The 21,803-nt window shown below is 43.6% G+C and overlaps 1 protein-coding gene across 1 annotated transcript; it reads right to left on the bottom strand.

Moving 5' to 3' along the window:
- Nucleotides 1-643: 643 nt before the first annotated feature.
- Nucleotides 644-20,814, bottom strand: NAPA (NSF attachment protein alpha). Its single transcript, XM_083369576.1, has 11 exons — nt 20,578-20,814; nt 15,973-16,055; nt 15,337-15,453; nt 11,950-11,996; nt 11,302-11,379; nt 10,317-10,372; nt 8,419-8,503; nt 6,106-6,210; nt 4,925-4,993; nt 4,040-4,090; nt 644-3,340 (listed from the first exon to the last, which is right to left on the bottom strand). Exons 1-11 carry the CDS (start codon nt 20,679-20,681, stop codon nt 3,239-3,241), a joined length of 897 nt encoding a protein of 298 aa, XP_083225702.1. The 5' UTR covers nt 20,682-20,814; the 3' UTR covers nt 644-3,238.
- Nucleotides 20,815-21,803: the final 989 nt, after the last annotated feature.

Here is a 21,803-nt window from a genome sequence, read left to right as displayed (position 1 = left end):
AAATTACTCTGATTCCCGATTTTTTCTCCTGTAATAACTTTAATGGTGTTTTCTCCCAATTGGAGTCCTCGATTTACAACAATTGAGCCCAAAGTGTCTGTTGTTAAGTGAAACAACATTGGTTAAGTGGGTTTTGCCCCATTTTACGATCTTTCTTGCCATAGCGGTTAAGTGAACCACTGAAATTGTCGAGTAACACGGTTGTTAAGCGAATCTGGCTTCCTCCATTGACTTTGCTTTTTAGGAGGTTACAAAGGGGGGAAATCACGTGACCCCGGGACAGTGCAGCCATCATAAATATGAGTCAGTTGTCAAATTTTGATCACATGACCATGGGGGAATGCTGCAACAGATGGAAGTATGAAAAACGGTCGTTAAGTCCCTTTCTCAGTGTCACTGTAACTTCAAACAGTCACTTAACAAACTGTTTTAAGTCAAGGATTCTCTGTATTACCCTCTGTACTTTTTCCTATTTCTGTAACTTATTTAAATCCCACCCACCCCCAACCATTTGTGCTTCAGCCTCTTCAGGACAATGCTTCACACACATCTGTGGCTGTGCAGTTGTTGGTTTTTTTTAACCAAAGGACCTGACATAGAATTGAGGTATTGGCTTTTAAGGTAATACAAGATCCAGTTTGAGTCACAAATGCCAGCTTCATGCTTTATTTCTGGTTTGTACGGTTGACATGGCAAGAAAATACAAAACTCTACTGGTCTAAATCACTCCAGGAGGCAGCTATGTTATGCTTCCATGAACAAGTCCTACTGTCTCTCCTGGTCTGGCTGGTTTTACTACTCCCACATCACTGGCCATTAGTTCTGTGACAATAGGTGTGCCCACAAGCAGCAGCAATATGGGATAGCACAAAATGCTTTTGACTTCCGAGCTACATAAAGCTTGAAATAAAGCAAGTTCTGGAGTCAGGTCAAACTTAGGACTTCATGGAAACCCATTCCAGCAAGTCATGGAATCTGGGCGTAGTCTAATTCTTCTGAACTAGGGATAACTTATGTTAGCGTTGAATGTAAGACAAAGAAACATACTCTCATTTAGATAGCATCTTTGAGGATTTACAGTGTATTTAATTGCTCAACATAACAACTATTGTTATGGGCCTTTGTTTTGGCAGAGGATATCAGCCACCTTCTTTCAATCTGCGCCCCCTCCCCAGATGGCAGGTGTTGCCCTTCTCTGGAGAATATTAATGTGATGTGATGTAATTGCTAGAAAACCAGCTACTTCTTGCTGCAAGCCTCGTGGACACCTCAGATTCAGAGATGTCCAAACTGGCGATCTCTGGACTGCAAGTCTTTTCATTCCTGAGAATTATCACCAATTTCCAGGTGGTTTTATGGCTGGGTAGATATGCTTCTCAAAAAGCACTGAGGTTTAGCAAAAGTTACTTCAGTGCCAGCAAGGGGGGGGGGGAAAGCTTCCAATTAAGAAAGAGAAAATTCAGTGCCCTGCATAGAGTTATGTACTTTAAAGTAATCTTGATTTAATTTGCACAATTGATGTGGGGATGTTCTTATTTGTTATGCAACTTCAGAGTACCTCTAACCCTCACTCCTGTAAGGACTTCTCATCAAAATCTACTGCGGTCACAAAAATTTATACACAAACACACACACACACACAGGCAGGCAGCCAAATTCAAGCATGCAGGTGTATTTTTAGACACGCAGAACCACAGCCAGTGTTCAAGAACAGGATCACAACTTAGAAAAATTGGTGGGAAAGGGAATCGGAATCCAGAGGGAAACAGAGCAGAAGCAAGACGTTTATAGAAAGCAACAGAAATTTTAAAGTTAGGGAGGCTACAATCATACTCGACGCTGTTTCCACATGCAAAAGTTGGTGTTTTTTTTCCTTTTTATTGTTTCTTGTGCGCAAGTTATTTCACTATTATTAGTTGCTTTCCGGTAGACATTATGGAACATGCAACAGAATTTAAGTCTACCTTCCAACAGCAGAGTAAGGAAACATTAAATATGAGAAACCTTCCTGAAGATGCTAGATTACATGATAAAGCTCTTTCTCTTAAACTTAAAGCAAAGAGAAGGGGAGGGAAACACAGCAGCTTCATGACGATGTATACAGAATACCTGGCTGGAAAAATGCTCTCTTCAAACTAAGCCAGGAGGGAGAATCATGCGCCACGAGAGATCAAAGACAGCTTGCACACACAGCTTCTAGTTTTAAATTAGGTGGTTTTTTGGCTATCTGCTGCATAATTCCCAGATTGGTCTGCCTCTTGCCGAGGAGGAACAGGAGACCTGAATATCCTTTATCACTCTTGAGATATGGATATACAACACCACATTTCTAACACCAATCTCTAAAGCCGAGGTGTCCAATCTTGGCAACTTTTAAGACCTGTGGATTTCCAACTCCCAGAATTTTGACTGGCTGGCTGGGGAATTGGAAGTCCACAAGCCTGAAATTCTGCCAAGGTTGGGACACCCCTGCTCTAAAGGGATAAACTGGGCTAACACACATAAATTAAGGTAGTTCAGGGTGCAAGAGAGAGACATGGAATGAAGCCGAATTATTTCCTACAGCTCATCAGCAACAGCCAGAATTTGTGTGGGTTTCCCGTGTTATTTGAAACGAGGCAGGTGAGAGACGCTTAGCAAGCCCGGCTCCTTCATTTAGAGATCAGCGCCATTCTGTCCACTTTTAAAACATTATTTTGGAAGGAGAAGGGTTGACCGAAGCTCATGGAAGGGGCTCCCTAGCCTTGCAATGCGTTGAAAAAAGGGAGCTGGAAATGCTGTGGTCAAAAGGGGTGGGGGTGGGGAAAGAGATGAGATGAAGCCACAAATATCATCAGGCGTTCTTTCTGCTGTAAAGAAGCCGTTTTCCTTGTCAATTTCCGTTAAGATTTTGGGGAGAAGGAAAAAAGAATGGCACCATCAACAAACCCAACTTACTAAAGATGCTTTAAATATTAAACCATCAACGAAGCCACGGGGAGGATGTAAATGCTGACTCAGGAAGCGAGGCAAGGCTTGGAGGACTGTAGATCTCTCTGGAGCAATCCACAGGTGACGCATCCCAGCCGTGTTTACTGCAGCGCAAAGAGGCGGGATGAGAAAGGAAGCGAAAATGAAGAATTTGCCACGAGTCTAATTCCTTCGTGCCAAGACCCTCTCTTCCCCCAGAGCTGATCCAGGCAGAGTTCTGCAAATAACGGGCCAGAGGACGGAGGGCAAAGGGGTTCAGGGGTTTTTCTTAACGCAGATCTTCCTCTTCACCCTGTATGGTTTTCTTAATGCGCAGAAGCATGGTGGTCAGCCACTGGTCCAGGCGAGAGATTGAGTCGTATTCCTTCACCTGGTGGAGGGGAAAAAAGAAATGTGGCCAGGAATATTCTATTAGCAGGAATTTAAATGCAGACCGTCCCTGACATAGGACCACAACTGAGCCCCAAATTTCTGTTGCCGAGACATTTGTTAAGTGGGTTTTGCTCCATTGGATGACCTTTCTTCGGTGAATCACTGCAGTTAAGTCAGTAGCATGCTTGTTAATTGAATCTGGCTTCCCCTATTTTCTTTGCTTTTCGTACGGTCGCAAAAGGGGATCACAGGAGCCCGGGACGCTGCAACTGTGATAAATACGAGTCAGTTGCCAAGTGTCTGAAACTTGATCATGTGATCACGGGGAGGCTGCAACAAGTTTAAGTGCGAAAAACTTGTAGGTCATTTTTTTTCCCTGCAGTGCTGTTGTAACTTCAGATTGGTCACCAAATGAAAAGTTGTACGTTGAGGACTACCTGTATTCCCACCCTCCCCTCGTCATTCTCCTTCCAGATGAGCTGCGACTGCAGCTCCGCAATTCAGGCCGTTTGCAGCCTTCCAATCTGTCTACTTGCAGAGCAAATGATGGGCCCGCTCTCTTTACAGCTTGAGGTTCCCTAGATGTGTTGCATTTGATCGTCCAGGATCACAAATCTGAAAATCGGCAGGCACCAAGCTTGGAGGGGGCGAATGAGCTGGACAGTAATGGAAAGGAAGAGGATAACCCAAAACTTACTGATTCAGTGTAACTGTCAATATTCTGCTCCTCGTGAGCATCCAACAATTTCTAGGAAAGAAGACAGGAGAGGGGTGAGGCATTTCCAGATCAATTCCCAAACAAAGCAGTATCGACAGAGGGCAAGGTTCAGCCGTTGACGCAAGGAAATTAGAAGACTCCTCGGTTTGAGCGCAGATGTTATACGCTGGCCGAAGAGCCCATCGCTGCTTTTGTGGACATTGTGTGGTATTGGGTAGACCAACCTTATATAAACCATCAAAGGTAAAGCTTCCCTTGTCAGTCATGTCCAACTCCAGGGCACGGTGCTCGTCTCCGTTTCTTGGCCAAGGGTGCCAGAGTTGTCTGAAGACAATTTGCACGGTCAGGTGGCCAGCATGACTATATGCCGAGGCACGCAAAATGCTGTTACCTTCCCACCGAAGTGGTAGCTATTCTTCTTCTTGCATTTGCATGTTTTGAAATGCTAGGTGGGCAGAAGCCGGGGCAAGTAGTAGGACTCACGCCATTGGGTGGAGCTTAGATCTCGAACCCGGGCTGTCAGCTCTCCAGCTGACAAGCTCACTGTCTTTTAACCGCTGAGCCACCGTTGGACAGAAAAAAAACATCCTGTAAGTTTAACTAGCCAAACATCTCCAGTTTTTTTCTGGAAATCTAACCCCCAGTGCTTAAGAACAATGCCATCCTTGTATGGCCTAGCTCCTCCTCCGCTGACTAATCGTGCAATTAATTTCTAACTCATGACTGCTGCAATCTTTGTATAATATCACTCAAGTTTTGTAGCTAAAAATCTAACCCAAGATTATCGTTGGTACGTTGAGGCTGAAAATCTCAGATGCATACATTCAGTGAGACTGGTCTCAAGCCTCGATAAGAAATACTCACTTTAACCAGTTTGCATTCTCTGGAATCCGAGAAAGCCGGGAACATCTCTTCGTACTTCTGTATGGCCAACTGATTTAAATGAAGGAAAAGAATGGAATCCCAGTTAGGGGCTGTGTGAATCAAAAGGTAAAGGACTTCAGGTGTTACAAAAGGTGAAACAGCAGACAAGCCTTTTAGGCTGCCTCTTCCTGCACTAAAATACCGCACAGGTGACAATCAAATTACTTTTAACTACAAAATTTCAAGCCTTGACTCAGAAATTAAACTTTCTGCTTCTCTTCCTCCACCCACATCGGGCACAATGTGATGAACTCAGTTACTTGTTTTATTGCTCAAGCTTATATGCAGGAATCTTCCCAGACTGACTTGGCTACGCTAGATAAGCTTCAAAGGCATTAAATGGGAGGGTCAGAGTTCATTCTCATGTCCATGTAGGAATTCCAGACTAATTTCCCATTTGACTCCTCCCCTGGACCGGACAGTCTCTCTCCAACACCTTCCACACAAACCTCTTTCTGGGGGATGATGATGATTATTATTATTATTATTAATAATAATAATAATAATAATAAATTATTAAAGCAAAAATAAAGAGCCTATTTGTCATGAGGGTCAGGAAGTTAAGACAGCTACGTTTCTCACATATACACAGCCTTAAATCCCCTGCACATTCTGAAGGAATCAGATTCCTTCATGCATAGAATCCTTGGCCTGGAGCCCCCTCAATACAAAATTTTACAAAGGAGCATAAATAGGAGACGTTGCATGTGTCCTATTCAATTTTTACTTGTAAGTTTTAACCTGTTTTTAATTTTTAATCTATGGTTTATTCACATATGGTTTTAAGCTAGATGGACAGTGTAGAAATTTAATTAAAGAAATTGTCTATTATATGCCTCTGCACAGGCTCGGTATTTACGGACACTACTTGACAGAACTATTTACTGAGACTTTTAATAACAAATTATCTTATTTCCTTCAGAGCACAAATATATATGTGGTCACTAGAACCGTAAGTTTATACTCAGGGCTGCCCAACAGTGAAGATATTTTATAGAACACATTGGGATTGCGCGCAGTGGTGAATTCACTTGAACATATGCTGACTTTGAGGCCTCATCAATAAAGAATACTGTAAAAGCTTTACCAAATTTCTAGAAATAAAACGACATTGTCCAAACCTTGGCATTGAGCATGTCAATGCAGAAATGACAGAGGGCTGCTTTGAAGAAGTATTCCTTTGCACTGTATTTCAGCAAGGGGCTGTCCATGGCACTGGTCCCCACCTGGAGGTTGCAGAAAAGGTGGGGGGAAAGAAGAAAATCAGAAAAGGGGGTTTGCTTTGAAGGAAGGTTTTTTTTTAAAAAAACGGAAGAAAATGATATGGTATTTATACCTTCACATGCAGGATTGAGCACCTATCACAAAAGAGACATGAAGACATTCGGGTTTTTGTTTTCTTAAGAGAAGTCAGCAAATCTTACGTGTTGGGGGAGTCCAAATATGGCAAATGCAGAGCAGAGAAGTGTGGCAGACAGAAATGTTGTAATTATATTAATCTGTGTTATTAGTGTTTTTATTGACTTGTATCCCGCTTTTATTATTTATGCAAATAACTCAAGGGAGTGAACATATTCAATACACTGTTCTTGACTTGTTTTCCCCACAACAAACACCCTGCGAGGTGGATCAAACAGAGAGAGGGACCAATCCAAAGTCACCCAGCTGGCTTTCGTGATTGTGGTGGGACTTGAACTCGCATCTCCCACTTTTTAACCTGGTAACTTAACGGGATTGCTGCTGATTGATTAAACACTTTTCTTGCAAAAGCTTTATTCTTGCATAAACAAACCAATGATTGTAATAAAGACGTTGCACTGATACGATAAGCAATGCCATTGAGAGCAGAAAACGGACAGGAATAGAACTAGCAAACAAATCTTTCTGAGCAAAATACAGCATTTTAGAGTACTGATTTTATTTCGTTTTTTTTAAAAAATGCACTTAGTCTTTGAATCATCTCCATTCCTCTGCTCCAAATTTGAAGGGGAAGATTCTGGAAAACGTTATTAGAATTGCTCTGCGGGAGTCATAATGCCACAAGATCCCAGGAACATCCCCAGAAAGTCATTACAATGGCTTCCTGTGAACCTAAGGCAAGTTTTACGCAAAGAAAATAAGTTTCTAACTCTTGTGGAGGCAAAATGGATGGAAGAGAAGGCTGGTGAAGAGTCTGGTCAGAAAGGTCACTGAAAGTTCTCCCAACATGTTGAGGACTTAGCCACCCCTCACACCACTTTATGGCTTGTGGCATAAAAGACTCTTTCAGTCTCTCATCATCTCTGTCGTAAGATCCAACACAGCAAGTGTGCTTCATGTTCTATCTATTAAGCAATGTCCTCTGATAGGTCTCAAGCACACTTTTTCTGTTCTGATGTTTGCCTTTTAGAGTAATATATCCTCAGACATTCAAATTGCCCCAATATTGTAATTCTTTAAACAAATCTTTGGGGTCCTTGGTGCCGGGTTTCGTTGTTTTCTTGCAGATGTTTCATGAGCCAACTAGGTAACTTCATCAGTGCTAGAACGGAGTGGAGTCTTTGGTTTATAAAGCCCATTCCTTTCTAGCACTGAAGTTATCCAGTTGGGTCATAAAACGTCTGTAAGAAAACCATGAAGCTCAGAGAGCACCAAGGACCCCACAGTTCAATCCAGAGCTACAAATATCCTCTTTTATTGAAACAAACCATAGAAATACTCCCCCCCTCAAGCTCTGAGTCACGTTTGGTGTGTGTCCATTTGGTATTGACTGCTTGGGTTAGGGCAGGGATCAGCAACCTGAAACAGTGAAAGAGCCACTCGGAACCGGTTCCCTCACAAAAGGAAAAACTGGGAGCCGCAAAAAATGTGTGCACATGCGTGTACATGCGCGCATGCGCAGAACAGGGTTTGACTGAAGAGTGGAACCAAGGCGAGATATGCACCTACCCTGCATATTTGAATTGATTGGTTGAACTTTTTTAGTCCCACTTTTTTTTTTTTTTTGATTGCACGTCAGAGAACTGAAAGAGCCGCATGCGGCTCCGGAGCCGTGGGTTGCAGACCTGTAGGCTATGGTGTATGTCATGTTCCTCTGCTGCTATGCTTATTCTTGTGTGTGTTTCTTGGGTTTGTCCTTTAATGTATACATTCTTCAGAGTCAGGGTTGGCTGGGTAGCCTTCTAAATGAGCAAACTCATGAATTACCTGACATTTGGCAAAAACAGAACTAGTCACAATACGCCTGTAAGAATCCATAGAACCAGCATCCCTGTTTCTCTTAACTCAAAAGTCCGATTGCCCTGTTTTCATTAAAACTGGCAAATCTCAGCCCTGGTAGATTTTTGTTTTCACACTTATATGGTGGTTCAGTATGTTAAAGAGGTGTGGTTTTATGAAGGTTCAATGGAAGGCAGAGGGGTGGGGGTGGGGAGAGAGAACAGAAGTAACCGGACCTGCTCATAGATTTCAATAGCTTTTTGGTACTGCTCCAGCTGAGCTGTGTAGGTAGCCACTTTCAGCAAACATTTGTTGGCAGAGCTGCAGGAAGGAAGGGGAAAAAAAAGGATTGGAGGAAAATGGACACAGAAAGACCAGCAACTCTTCTTCCCCACCTGCCAACACAGCCTCCATCATGCCCGCCCGGGCAACATCAGTGGACCCCAAAACACCCAAACTAGCTAAGGCCCAAATGCAAAATGCAAATACAAGTTTAAAAAGTAGCTTGTGTGGGAGAAAGTTGGGTTTGCATCCGACTAGGCTTCTCTCGCTAGTCTAGAGAGACTTGAGAGTAGAACTGTACTTCTCAAGGCAAGCATAGAGGATAACGTGTCTATAATGGAAGATTTCCAGAAAGTGCTCCTAGCAATCGGCCTCTCCGCTCTACCCAGGAGCCAAGATCTTTTCAAACTGAGTACCAGCCTGAGGGCAGAGGGTCACTTAAGAGGCACTTCTGACTCCTTGTGTCTTGAAGCTGCTGCCTAAGCAATAATCCTTTCTCCGTGTAACTAAATTCAGAATAATCCATTCAGACTAGATAACGCAAAAGGAGCTGGACCCTACTTGTGAACTATTAGGAAAAGTATGGTGCAACATTAGATGGCTGGTGGCCTGAAGACACTCCCACCGCCTTGTTAACTTCCTAGCCTTTGAACTTTTAACCCGATTCATTTTTACTTGTAAGTTTTAACTTGCTTCAACTCTGCTCTCAAGCTATGCTTTTATTCATGCGTTTATATGGTTTTATTAATTTGTTGTAAAATGCCCAGAGTTACTTAGGTGAGATGAGTGGTGTAGAAATTTCTGGGAGTGATGAACCTGCTCATTCAGATTCCAGAGATAATGTGTGTTGGAGGCACCGATCAAGCAATAATAATAATAATAATAATAATAATAATAATAATAATAATAATAATGATGATGATGATGATGATAATAATAATGTTGGAAGGGACCTTGGAGGTCATCTAGTCCAACCCCCTGCTCAGGCAGGAAACCTTATACCATTTCAGGCAAATGGCTGTCCAGTCTCTTCTTAAAAACCTCCAGTGTTGGAGCATTCACCACCTCTGGAGGCAGGTTGTTCCACTGGTTAATTGTTCTAACTGTCAGGAAGTTTCTCCTTAGTTCTAGGTTGCTTCTCTCCTTGACTAGTTTCCATCCGTTGCTTCTTGTCATTTTGTCCACAGCTCCTCTAGCAATAGCACTTAGAATTATATACTGCTTCATCTGGCTCCTCATTTTACCAATCTCAGAAGGATGGAAGGCTGAGTCAACCTTGAGCCGGCGAGATTCGAACTCCTGGAAAAACCTTTTGACGCAAATTTACTCATCTGGGGCAGATGTCAAATGACTGCTTCCTATTTCCAACAGTGCCCCCAAAGGAGACCATGTCATTTGGGACGAAGTTTATAGAGAACTGTATTTTAAACCTGTGGCAGCCATTCACATGGAGAAAGCAAAAACTGGTCTAATAAGTAGTCAAAATAAGGCTGCATTAGTAAGGTAAACTTAAAGTCAGGGAAGTGCAGTGCGTGCTCATGAAAACGTGAAGTACCAGCCAAACCACATCCTCATTGCTTTTATATCCACCAAGGCACAGCGATGACAAAATATCACTTTAGCTTTGGTTCAGGGAACCGAATCACAAGGATCAACTTGAAATACTATTTTAGCTTGCCGTCAGTGAAACACAAAAACCCCTCTGACCATTTCCAAAACAGGCAAGCTGCCCGTCCAGCTTTGATGCTTTTAAACCAGTCTGTTTTCTGAGGCCTTCCTGACAAGCAGGAACGGAACCATCGTAAAGCAGTAAGCCCATGGCAGAAATGCAAACAGGAAATGCTTGAATTACCTGTTTGATTCTTCACCTTTATAGTAATCTGCAGCTTGTTCGTAATGAGCTATTGCCTGGAAAGGAAGAAAAGGGGAAAATGGAAAGAGAACTGAACATATATATACGGTTTGGGTTGAAAAACACATACATACACTTTTTCTCTACAAGACCTTAGCAGACTCTTCCCAGAGAGTTCATAAATAGCCCAATAGAGCTCTGCATGCCAAAACAACTGGACAGTTTTTTTCCTCATGCCATCACTGCTGAACATCTAATTATCACACTGCTGTCTTATATGTAAAGATATTTACTCATGCAGTAGGGCTGTGTTACTATTATCCTTCTCATCTTTTCTACTACTGCCTCCTATTGGTATCTCATGATTATATTACCTTGTTGTTTGTAGGTACACCGAGAGCTTATGCGCCGGAGACAAACTCCTTGTGCGTCCAATCACACTTGACCAATAAAATATTGCATTTTATTTAAAGACTCCAGCCTTTCTCAACTGTGGCAGTTAACAGTAAGTCATTTGCAATGAAAGACACGGTCCTCTTGTCCAAAGCCTTCTAAATGAACTTTTAGTTCTGAATCTAACTCTGACTACAAACTGGTTTTATAAAGCATTACACCTAATTCCTGGAGCCCATCAATTCCTCTTCTCTGCCCATCCACCAGCTAAATCAAGGCCCTTTGAAACGTGGGTGTTTGCAGCAGGAGAATTGAAAAGGAGCTTTTCAAAAGTTACCTCAATCTCAACAACAATCCCCTTCTTCTGCGAAACCAGGATAGGGTGCAGGGTAAAAGTTGCCCAGAGCCGCTGTTACAGTGAGAGGGGCGGCACGTAAATTGAATGAGTAAATAAACAGCACACCATTGTGGACTCAGGGAGCGAGTGGAGAACAGGAGGGGCCTGGCGTGCTTTGGTCCATGGGGTCGTGAAGAGTTGGGCATGATCAAGCTTATGGAGACAGGGTCTACATGACCTGCCCGCTCACCGTACCTTTTCAATGTCCACCAGCTCACTCTCATAGATCTCAGCTATGGTTATATGGTGCTTGGCTGCAATGGTGAAACGCCCCTGAAAAAGAAAGCCCAGAGAAATAGCATGAATTGGGAACCAACTTTTGGGGACAGCTGGATATCTCCCACCCAAGGCAGTGCTAATCCATGGGTGATCATCCTCAACTATGTTGAAATCAGGCAATTATCTTGAACCACCAGATGCTATAAAGGTCATAAAATTAGGCATGATTTATTTAACAATCACCTTGCTTAGCAACAGAATTTCTGGTCCCAACTGTGGTCGTAAGTCAAGGATTATCTATACTTTACAGAAAATTCTGTGGCAAGTAGCACAATCCATCGGACCAGCCAGTGACAGTGCCATCTACCTTAATGGGGGTATTTCATTTATGGGCAATTTTGACACACAAACCTTTTGTCACCATTTCACAGTACTATGCAATTTGTGTGCTAGCCAGACAATCTGCCCCCTCCATCCTTGTTTGGGAGCCATGTCTAAAAAACACCATGTGATTTGTGAAAAGACGTCCTCTGTGTGGGTTTGCCAAGTAAATTTTTTTCCAAGCATGAAATATTCCTTGTTTTTAATTAAGAAGGGAATTTCTGAATTATATAAGCAGCTTACCATGTCTGTGTAGATCTCAATAGCTCTAAGGAGACAATTAATGGCCTCTGTTAAAAAACAAAACAAGCCATTTTAAATACAGTAACACAAAGAAACAAAGCCATTCATCAATGCAGCTCCAGCTAACCTTTGTTCCTTTCAAACAGAAGGCAGGAATATTTATAGCATATTTCTTTTCTTGGAGGAGATCAGTAAGTACTTAAAGGAAAAACTGCCGGGTCCTTCTTGGAACTAGGACAGAGTATCTCAAGAACGGATGGGACTTTTCCACGTGGTTTGGCATTCTTCCCGAAGCGAGAATAGGGCAAACAGTTGGGCACCATACTGGAGTTAGTTAGGGACGGCCAAGAAGGATAAGCAACCTTTGGAAGGGTTCCAGTGCTGCCATCATGTGGCTGCTTGAAGAACTGCACAACTTAACAACTCTTAAAAAAGACTTCGACTTACAACAGTTCGTTTAGTGACCGTTCAAAGTTACAACGGCACTGGAAAAAGCGACTTATGACCGTTTTTCATAGTTGCCACCTTTGCAGCATCCCCATGATCATGGGATCAAAATTTTGATGCTTGGCAACTGACTCATACTTATGACCGTTGCTGTGTCCCGGGGTCACGTGATCCCCTTTTGCTACCTTCTGACAAGCAGAGTCAGGGGGGAAGCCAGATTCACTTAACCACCGTGTTCCTAACTTATCACCGGCAGTGAATCGCTTAATATCTGTGGCAAGAAAAGCGTGTAAAATGGGGCAAAACTCACTTAACAAAAGAAATTTTGGGCTCAGTTGTGGTCGTTAAGTCGAGGACTGTCAAGCTTATCGTTATTTTTATAAATGAACTTCAATTTTAATCTGTATTAATTTATTATGGGCATTGTTTAATCATGTTTTAATAATTTTTAATTTTTGTATCTAGTTTTTATGTATTGCCCTGTTCACCGCCCTGAGTCCTCCGGGAGAAGGGCGGTATATAAATTAAATTAATAAATTAATAAAATAAATAAATTTATTTTCAGGCTTAGCCGTGAAGCAGGGAGTCAGGCCGCATGTGAATTATACATATATCTCATCCCATCCTAGTGGAGCACCTTCCAACTGGGAAGAGGAAAAACAGCCTGGAAAAATAAAAGTGTTGCACCTAGTGCTAAAAAAAATCAAAGCAAGCAGCCATCACAGAAGAAATACTTCTAGTAGACACCCGTTCCTCTCGGGCAACAGCAGGAGACCTTGAAAAGACTTAATTTCCTGTTATATAGACCGGCATTATTCCGAGTACTTTTTTTTATCAAGCTAGAAGAAGCAGGTGGTCTCCATGTCCCACCATCTCCTGCTCAAGATTCTGCAATGCCTCAAGCCCATCCTGGCCTGTCCCTAACTCCAATGCACTGTTTTAACAAGAGAAAGAACTGACTGCTAAAGGCTTCCGGTAACCAGATTTCCCCTTCAAGATCAGAGGCTCTGTCCAATCTCCAAGACAACGCAACCCCATCCGAATTTGTTTTTCTTTGGAACACCTGTTCTGGGTGGACAAGGACCATCCCTCCAGGGGTACAGATTTGTAACCGACACTGTTTGGCTCCAAAGCAGCAGAATGTTTTCCTTTTCCAAACTCCAATCCCAGGAAAAGCCTTGCATACTGCTAAGCTTGTAAGCCGCCCTGAGTCTTCGGAGAAGGGCGGGATATAAATGGAATTAAAATAAAATAAATAAATAAAATATTATTATTATAAAAAAGGCAACCCAAAGGCGTCAAGCATCAGATTAAAATCCTTGGGGGAACTCGGTACACAGCTTGGATCGTCTCTTATTTCATCTCCCTCTTATGGCCGATAATCAGCTTCCAAGTCTCCAAAAAAAGATTAAACAAATCCCTGGTGAGGATTAGATGCGTTTTCTCCTCAAGTAACATTTTTATCTTTCTGAACTATTGTTTGAGCCACAGTAGAGCTACCGAAGACAGATCTCTTGATTCAATTGCCCACCATTTTCTCATTAACAAGTACTAGCAAAAAGGCGCAAAAAGGATTCCTCCTCTTCCCAGAAACAGATTCAAAAGCAAGAAGCTGGGACTAGACAAATTGTGGGTCAGTTGGTAGATCTTCCTGGGTGTTGCACTCAAAGAGAGACAACAACAAAAAAGAAAAAAGAAGAGAGGTAAAATCTTCCTTGTAATCCTCTCCTAATCACAAAGAGCCTGGGGGAGGAAGAGCAACTTCATAACGCAAAGCTCAGATTTACTCTAAGCTACACAAAAAGCTGGCTTCTGGGCAACCCAAGATTACCCAAGCTTTCCTAAGCTTAAACAGTAAGACATTAAAATGAGGTATGCACTCATGGATTAGAATTAGGCATTCTGCAACAAGTGGAGAGTGGTTAAACTGCAACACTGCACCTGAAGGATGATCTCTCTGTGTATCCTGTTAGGAGGTGAGCTGGTGAGATTTTGCTCTTCGACATTCTAGCAACAAGCAGCTTTATGGCCCGTTTAAAGGCAGAACAAGTCGGTTAAGCCTTAAGAGGCAAAGCGTAGACCACTAATGACACTGGATTAATAAAGCAGATACTCAGAAGTAGAGAATATTTGTAACTTAGGGCTGAACTGTGGGGTCCTTGTGAGCTGGGTGGCTTTCTTGCAGATGTTTCATGACCCTAGGTAACGTCTTCAGTGATAGAAGGGAGGGGGGTTTGAGGGGGGGAGGAGGGGGAAGGGAAGGGGAGGTGGAGGAGGACTATGGGGTCCTTGGTGCTCTCTGAGCTTGGTGGTTTTCTTGCAGACATTTCATGACCTAACTAGGGAACATCATTAGTACTATGTGATTATGCTACTACTGATATTACTTAATTTAGGTCATGAAATGTCTGCAACAAAAAAACAGGCAGTACCAAAGATCCTGGATACTCAAAATCTTTTCATCCCTATGATGTATTTCAGCAGAATCTCTAATTACTCATTTTCTCATTTGAGCTGAACCAGGAAACTATATTCACAGTCTCTCAAGAGAAGCCAGGGCCTTGAAGCTATTTCCATAGGCCAAGGAGATGACCTACAAAAGGAGAAGGTGATGCACATCTGGACTGCAGAATCATGTGTGGCTTGGCCCCTAAAGCAGTTGCTAAGTTCAGTTCTTCTCTTCCCCCTCCTAGTCATGCTCAAAATAACCAAAAGGCAACGTTGACTTATTTTTTTGGAATGAAATATATGTATTTGTTGAAGCCTGAGGCATTGTTGGTTACACTGCGTGATGCAAACCCACATACTGTAGATTAAACCGGTTTGCGTAGCTTTAGTGGAAATGTTGGGAGGTATGAATGGATCACCCCCATGCCCCAAGAGGTAACCCTATCTTATTCTGCTAAGGCTGCAAAGATACCTCGCCCCCCTTTTATTTACCTTGAGGATCAGCCTTTTTGAAAGCATTACCAGCATCCACAAAGCTCATAGCTGCATCATGCTTGTTCTGAAGCTGGAGATGGAGCTGAGCAGCCTGACAGAATGCGTTCCCGGCAGCTACGAGAGAAAGAAAAGAGTCACGGGGAACGAAAGGCTAGGGGCTTTTTAATAAGTAACTTAAACGTTCAAAACCAGAAGTAAACTCTAAAGAATTTGTGCTTTATCCTCCTCTGCTAAAAACAAAAGGGTAACAGAAGGAAAATGCCTGGAATGTACAATCTTAAGTTACTTGGTTATCATTGCTATCAAATCTTGGGGTCCACACCACTTGGTTGTAGAGTTGTTACTTAAAACAGCAGCACTTCTTTCAGTGCGGCTTTGGGCAGTGGCAATTCCGCAGCCAATGAGGTTAGTGTGAATATTAGTCCTGGCTCCGTGAAACGAGCCAGAACAGCACCTGCCCAGCCCTTCCTGGTTCCGTAAGATTGTTCAGGTACTTCCAGCAACTCAGGCTGAGGAACGTGCCTCTTTATGAGGATGATGTGTGAGTTCTACCAGCAGACAAAGTGATGCATGTATATCTTAGCAAGTCAAATATACCGCAGTGTGGGATACAGGATCAGGCAGGCCACATACCGCTCCAGTTCTTGGCCATTTTGAACATATTAGCCGCTCTGGCATAGATATCACATGCTTCTTCGATCCTGGAGGAACCACCTCTATGGAGGAAAAGAACACGGTGCATCAGCAGAGAGCAGGAAGAATCATTTAGTTGCAAAACAAGTGTAGGAGATGGCCAGGCTAAGCCTGAGGGAGGCATCAAACGTGTCATTAGTCAAGAGTCCTTTTGTGCCCAGAAGAGATCCAAGTCCAGCCCACTTTGAATTCCATTGACTCTTATCTACCGCCAATTTGCTTGACCCATAAGTAGTTCAAATTCTTGTAGAGAGCTTAAGCTTGCAATAAATTTCTATACCCATTTGAACTGCCTGGGTATTCTGATTTCCCCAGGGCTTCTTAAGAAGTGTGTGTGTGTGTGTGTGTGTGTGTGTGTGTGTGTGTGTGTGTGTGTGTGTGTACATACAAACACACACATATATACATACACACATACATACATACTCTTTCTCCATACTGAATGTCTAACAGTTGTAGTGTCTAATATGTTGGCAAACAAAAGAAAAAATATACATAGGTGTGTGTATTAACATCTAAATGTTTACATCATTTTGAATAGCCACATCATTCTAACAAAAAAACTGCATGCAATTAAATAATGGCATGGCCGTAGGGGCCCCAAATACAGGTTGTGCACTTCACAATAAGGAACATGAATCAAAGGAAAGGCAAGTATAGCTTTATTTCAATCCAGTTAATGATGTGATGTATGAACAAAATGATTGTTGTCTAAAGTACATGCCTTTATAAGACATTGAAATGATTAAATTAGATCTGCATTTCACTTTCAGTTGATACGTAGAAAATACTAAAGCAGAAACCTTTGGAAATATTAAGGCCTCCTCTTAAAAATAAATGAGAGAACTATGCGCTAGTGAATTGTCAGTATTAAACAGACGCCAACATAAATAATATAAAAAATGGTGCTTTAGATTTATAGCATAATCAAGTCACACAATTTGTACTTTATTGGATTTTAATGTTTTAGTTTAAATAGCATCAGCTACTGAGACTTTTAAAGCATACAACTTAAAAGTGCCCACTACAGTTAAAACACATTGAACCAGACCTCAAGGCTGGAGCCCAAGAAAAATAGTAGATTTATGTTTCCCCAAAACCACGCATCACATGTGCCACAAAATGTTGCACCTGGTTATGCCAGCTCTGCTCTAATACCACTAGTTTGTAGAAAGCTTAATTTTGTCCTGCCATTCCAATATATTCCCTTCCAGAAAGCAATTTCCCTGCTCCATCACTGGAAACCTATAATTCATTTTCTTTGAATCACTTACAGATGGCAGGCAGGCTTTGCCAAATGCCTGAGTTTCAACAAAATAAAACCCAGGAAAAGAAAGTATTTTTAGTTAATGTTCTCTTGAAATATGAGAAGCGAAGAGGCCAAACTAAAAGGCCAAGGAACATAGAAATAATATTCCAATGCTTGTATTTTGAGAGAGTAAATTTCTTCAGTCAGTTCTGAAAAATGTACAGAATCCAATTTGGGAGATGTCCAAGCCATAGTGGTTGGAAAGCTTGTGGCCTCTAAGGAAAGTTGAGATGTAAGTCATGGCTTAGCCCAGAGACATGAGTGATAAATTCCAGAAAACATTATAGCTGTTGCACAAGATACATTACCAGCCTGGGAACAAGCCACAGGGTTGGATGCAAAGAGGCATTTCAAATACCAAAAACTCAGAAAAACGTGGACAAGTAAATAGAGCTATCCAACATATAAGCTAAATGCTAGGAAGCCAAAATGTTTCCTCAGACTAAAAGTAATTCTGCACAATAGTTTATCCTTCTAACTAAGGATAATTTCTTAAAGGTTGCTTCTCTCTTTGATCAGTTTCGAACCATTGTTTCTTGTCCTGCCCTCTCGTGCTTTGATAAATAACGTGACTCCCCTCTTCTTTGTGGCAGCCCCTCAAATACTGGAATACAGCTATCATGTCTCCCCTATTTCTTCTTTTCTTTGGTGGAATGTAAACAAGATAAATGAGCATAATAGACAAAATATTTTTAATCCACATAATGCATCAGCTGCCCTCACACTTCCAAAGCATTTAATCAAGCTTGTATTTTTAAGTCCTTTAAAATCAACACATTCCAGTTTACACAGTTGGCATTTGCTATACATGCTATGAAAAACTGTCTCTTAGGACCTTATTATTTTTGAAATGGACAGAAGGAACCTAGGGTAAGTCTGACTGGACCACAAACCTCGGCCAATTTAGCAGTCAGAGTTCTTATCCTAGGAACTGCATTTTGCTCTGAGGTAGATAATTTCAATGGCCTTCTTCAGGGTATTTCCATTAGTTTTTTTTCTGGGAGTAGTAGAGCTTTGTGAATTTAAGTATTGTTCTATACAAATCCCATCCTGTTACTTCCAATATGTGACCCCCTAATTGCCTCTGCGCACATAACTATTCCCAGCAAATCTACTACAAAAACAGCTAGGTCACATCATTATTGTTTGTAAAGAAAGAATCTAGAAAGCAAACATCTTCAAAAGCTGTCACAGTTTCTCTACCTTCTTCCATCTAACACACACCATCAATGTTGGCAATAAAACATAAACTAATCTACAATTATTGACACCCAGACTTTTATTCGCAGCCTGTGGGAAAAAATAAACACCAATGTCCTGCTGCAGAAGTGTGTCCACCTCTCAAGTTCAAGACTTACATTATATATAATACAAGGAATTGTATTTGTCATATACCCTCCATTCTCTTTGCCCATCTCCCACTTGGCAACAATTGGTTGCACTGCCTGTTTTTGGGTACTTTCTCACTCTTCAGCATCTTTCCTATGCCAGTAAAGGTAAAGGTAAGAGTTCCCCCGCACATGCGTGCTAGTCGTTTCCGACTCTAGGGGCTGGTGCTCATCTCCGTTTCAAAGCTGAAGAGCCAGCGCTTGTCCGAGGACGTCTCCGTGGTCATGTGGCCGGCATGACTGGACGCCAAAGGCGCACGGAACGCTGTTACCTTCCCACCGTAGTGGTCCCTATTTTTCTACTTGCATTTTTACGTGCTTTCGAACTGCTAGGTTGGCAGAAGCTGGGACGAGTAACAGGCGCTCACTCTGCTAAACTGCCGACCTTCTGATCGACATGCTCAGCGATATATGGTCTATGGCAGTGGTCCCCAACCTTTCTGGCTTTGATGACTGGGGGGGGGAGAGAGAGAGGAAATTGTTCTGTGTGAGCGGCAGGCGAGCACACGCATGCAGCTCCATTTCCGTGAGTGGCAGACACTTGTGTGGACGTGGAAAGCTCCATTTGCACGAGTGGCAGACACTTGTGTGTATGTGGGAAGGTCCATTTGCACAAGTGGTAGACACTTGTGTGCATATGTGAAGCTCCATTTGCACGGGTGGCAGACACTCATGTGTGCATTTGTGAAACTCCATCTGCGCGAGTGGCAACCCACTGAGCCACCGCGTCTATGCCAGTACAAGACCCCAAATGTCGACAACTATGCCAACTCCTCCTAGCACTGATATTCCCTAGCTGAAATGTCTACAAGAAAACCAAGCTCAGAGAGCCCCAAGGACCCTACAGTTCAACCTTGAGCTACGAATATTCTCTTCTACGTGGATAATTTGTAATTGCTTGTTTGCCATTTGGGGCAGCCCCTACTGAGCTGCTGAGGCAAAACAGGCCTGGGGTTTTTTGTTTTTTTGGTGTGTAGGTGGAATGTCTTTGAGATGGGGAAAAGGGGCAGTTGAGTCAAGCATTTTAAGAACAAGGTTTCTCCCTCAAGGTTTCTCTTTAGGGGCAGGTCTCCATTATTGTGGTTAAACTAGGATTTTTTTCCCCACCCATGTAATACATGGGAAATAATACAGCCCTGTGACTCCCCAAATCTGAAACTTCATGAAGGGGCAGATGAGCCGAAGAGTTTGGGGTACAGATAATCCTCAATTTACAACAGTTCCATTTGGTGACCATTCAAAGTTGCAACAGCACTGGAAAAAAGCGACAGGGCCACTTTGACCCCCAGGACCGTTGCAGCGTCACCAGGTTCAAAATTCGGAGAGTTGGCAACTGGCATGCCGGTCACAGTTTGTCCCGGGGTCACGCGATCCCCTTTTGTGACCTTCTGACAAGCCAAGTCAATGTGAGAAGCCAGATTCACTGTTAACAACCGGGTGACTAACTTAACAACCGCGGTGGTTCACTTAACAACCGGGGCAGGAAAGGTCGTAAAATGGGGCAAAGCTCCCTGAACGAACGTCTCGCTTAGCAACATAAATTTTGGGGCTGCGTTGTGGTCGTACCTCGAGGACCACCTCTACTAGAGCCTGCCTAAAACCGCTTCCTGCCCTCAACAATCCCGCCGCGAGCCTGCCCGAAGGGAAGGAAGCGCCGCAAAGCAGCAAGGCCCGCAATCCAGAGACGAGGCCCGCCTGACAGGTCGGTCGGTCGGTCGGTCGGTCGGGCAAGAAGACGCCTCCGGGCCCTCACGGCGGGAGAAGCCGGCCCGCTTCGTTCCTCCCTCCGGGCTTTCCCCCCCTGACAGACCGCCCTTCCCAGGTTCTGACCGCGGCGCGGGGCCTTACCCGAAGAGCCCCGAGAAGAAGCCGTGGGAGCCGCGGACCTTCTTGTCCGCCTCGGCGAGCAGCTGCAGCGCCTCCTTCTCCTTGCCGCTGGTGTCCATCGCCATGGCCGGCGGAGAACGGGCCCGCGCCCCGCGAAGAAGCCGAAGCTGAGGGAAGGGAAGAAAGAGCGGGCGAGCGCAACTGTCCCCTCACGGCGATCTTCTTCCCTTCAGGCTGAGGGGAGAAAAAGAAGAGACGTCGCCTAACGCCTTCGCGTCAGCACGCACAGCCAATGGGCGGCGTCGGCGGCGTCTGTAATTCCCGCCTCTCCCAGCACGTGACCTAGGCCGCGCCCTCTGGGCCCCCCGACGCACGCACGCACGCCTCTGGAGTCTCTCCTCACGTGACTCGGGCTCTGCTGACTCACCAGCATCACGTGAGGCCAGCGGCCTCAGGGGAAGACCGCTTCGGTGGTACAGTCCAGGACGGGGTGTGTGTGCTGGGAGGGTGCTAAGGCCGAGTTGGGCTGTACCATTTTTATTTACGGGAGGGAGGGGTTGGAATCCGTTTTCCAGGCTACGGAAATGCTTCGCTAAAATGTGCGCTTCGGTTTGACGGTCCTCCAAATTGGCCACGGTCCTCAGCCAGGCGGGCTGTGGATTATGGGAGTTGTAAGGGCAGTTGCTGGGCTTTCCTCTTCCTCTGCCTCCTTATATCTCCCAGCCAGGAAGATCTCGGTTGCTTGGCAATAATGGAAAAGGACACTTTTTTTTTCTAGGCGCCAAATTTGCAAAAGGTTAAGATTGCAACAGTCTTGGCCTTGGTTGATTTGCTCCAGTAAAGAATTGTGCGGCTCGTCCCAAGATCTTCTAGATCCGGGTTCTCCAAACTTGGCAACTTTTAAGACTTGGGGACTTCAACTCCCAGAATTCCTCAGCCAGCCAGGGTGGCTGAGTTGAAGTCCCCCAAGTCTTAAAAGTTGCCAAGTTTGCAGACCCGTTATGCATCTTGTAGAGCAGGGGTCTTCAAACTTGGCCCTTTTATGACTTGTGGACTTCAACTCCCAGAATTCCTCAGCCAGCAAAGCTGGCTGAGGAATTCTAGGAGTTGAAGTCCACAAGTCATAAAAGGGCCAAGTTTGAAGACCCCTGTTGTAGAGGAAACCAGAATCGCAACTTCCATTTCCCGAGCTCTTTGAAGTCCCAGAATGCTGGTTGGGGAATTCTGGGAGTTGAAGTTCAAACATC

The sequence above is a fragment of the Vipera ursinii genome (assembly GCF_947247035.1).
Source record: "Vipera ursinii genome assembly, chromosome: 9".
In the NCBI taxonomy this organism is placed as follows: domain Eukaryota; kingdom Metazoa; phylum Chordata; class Lepidosauria; order Squamata; family Viperidae; genus Vipera; species Vipera ursinii.
This window is presented reverse-complemented; position numbering and strand designations above follow the sequence as displayed.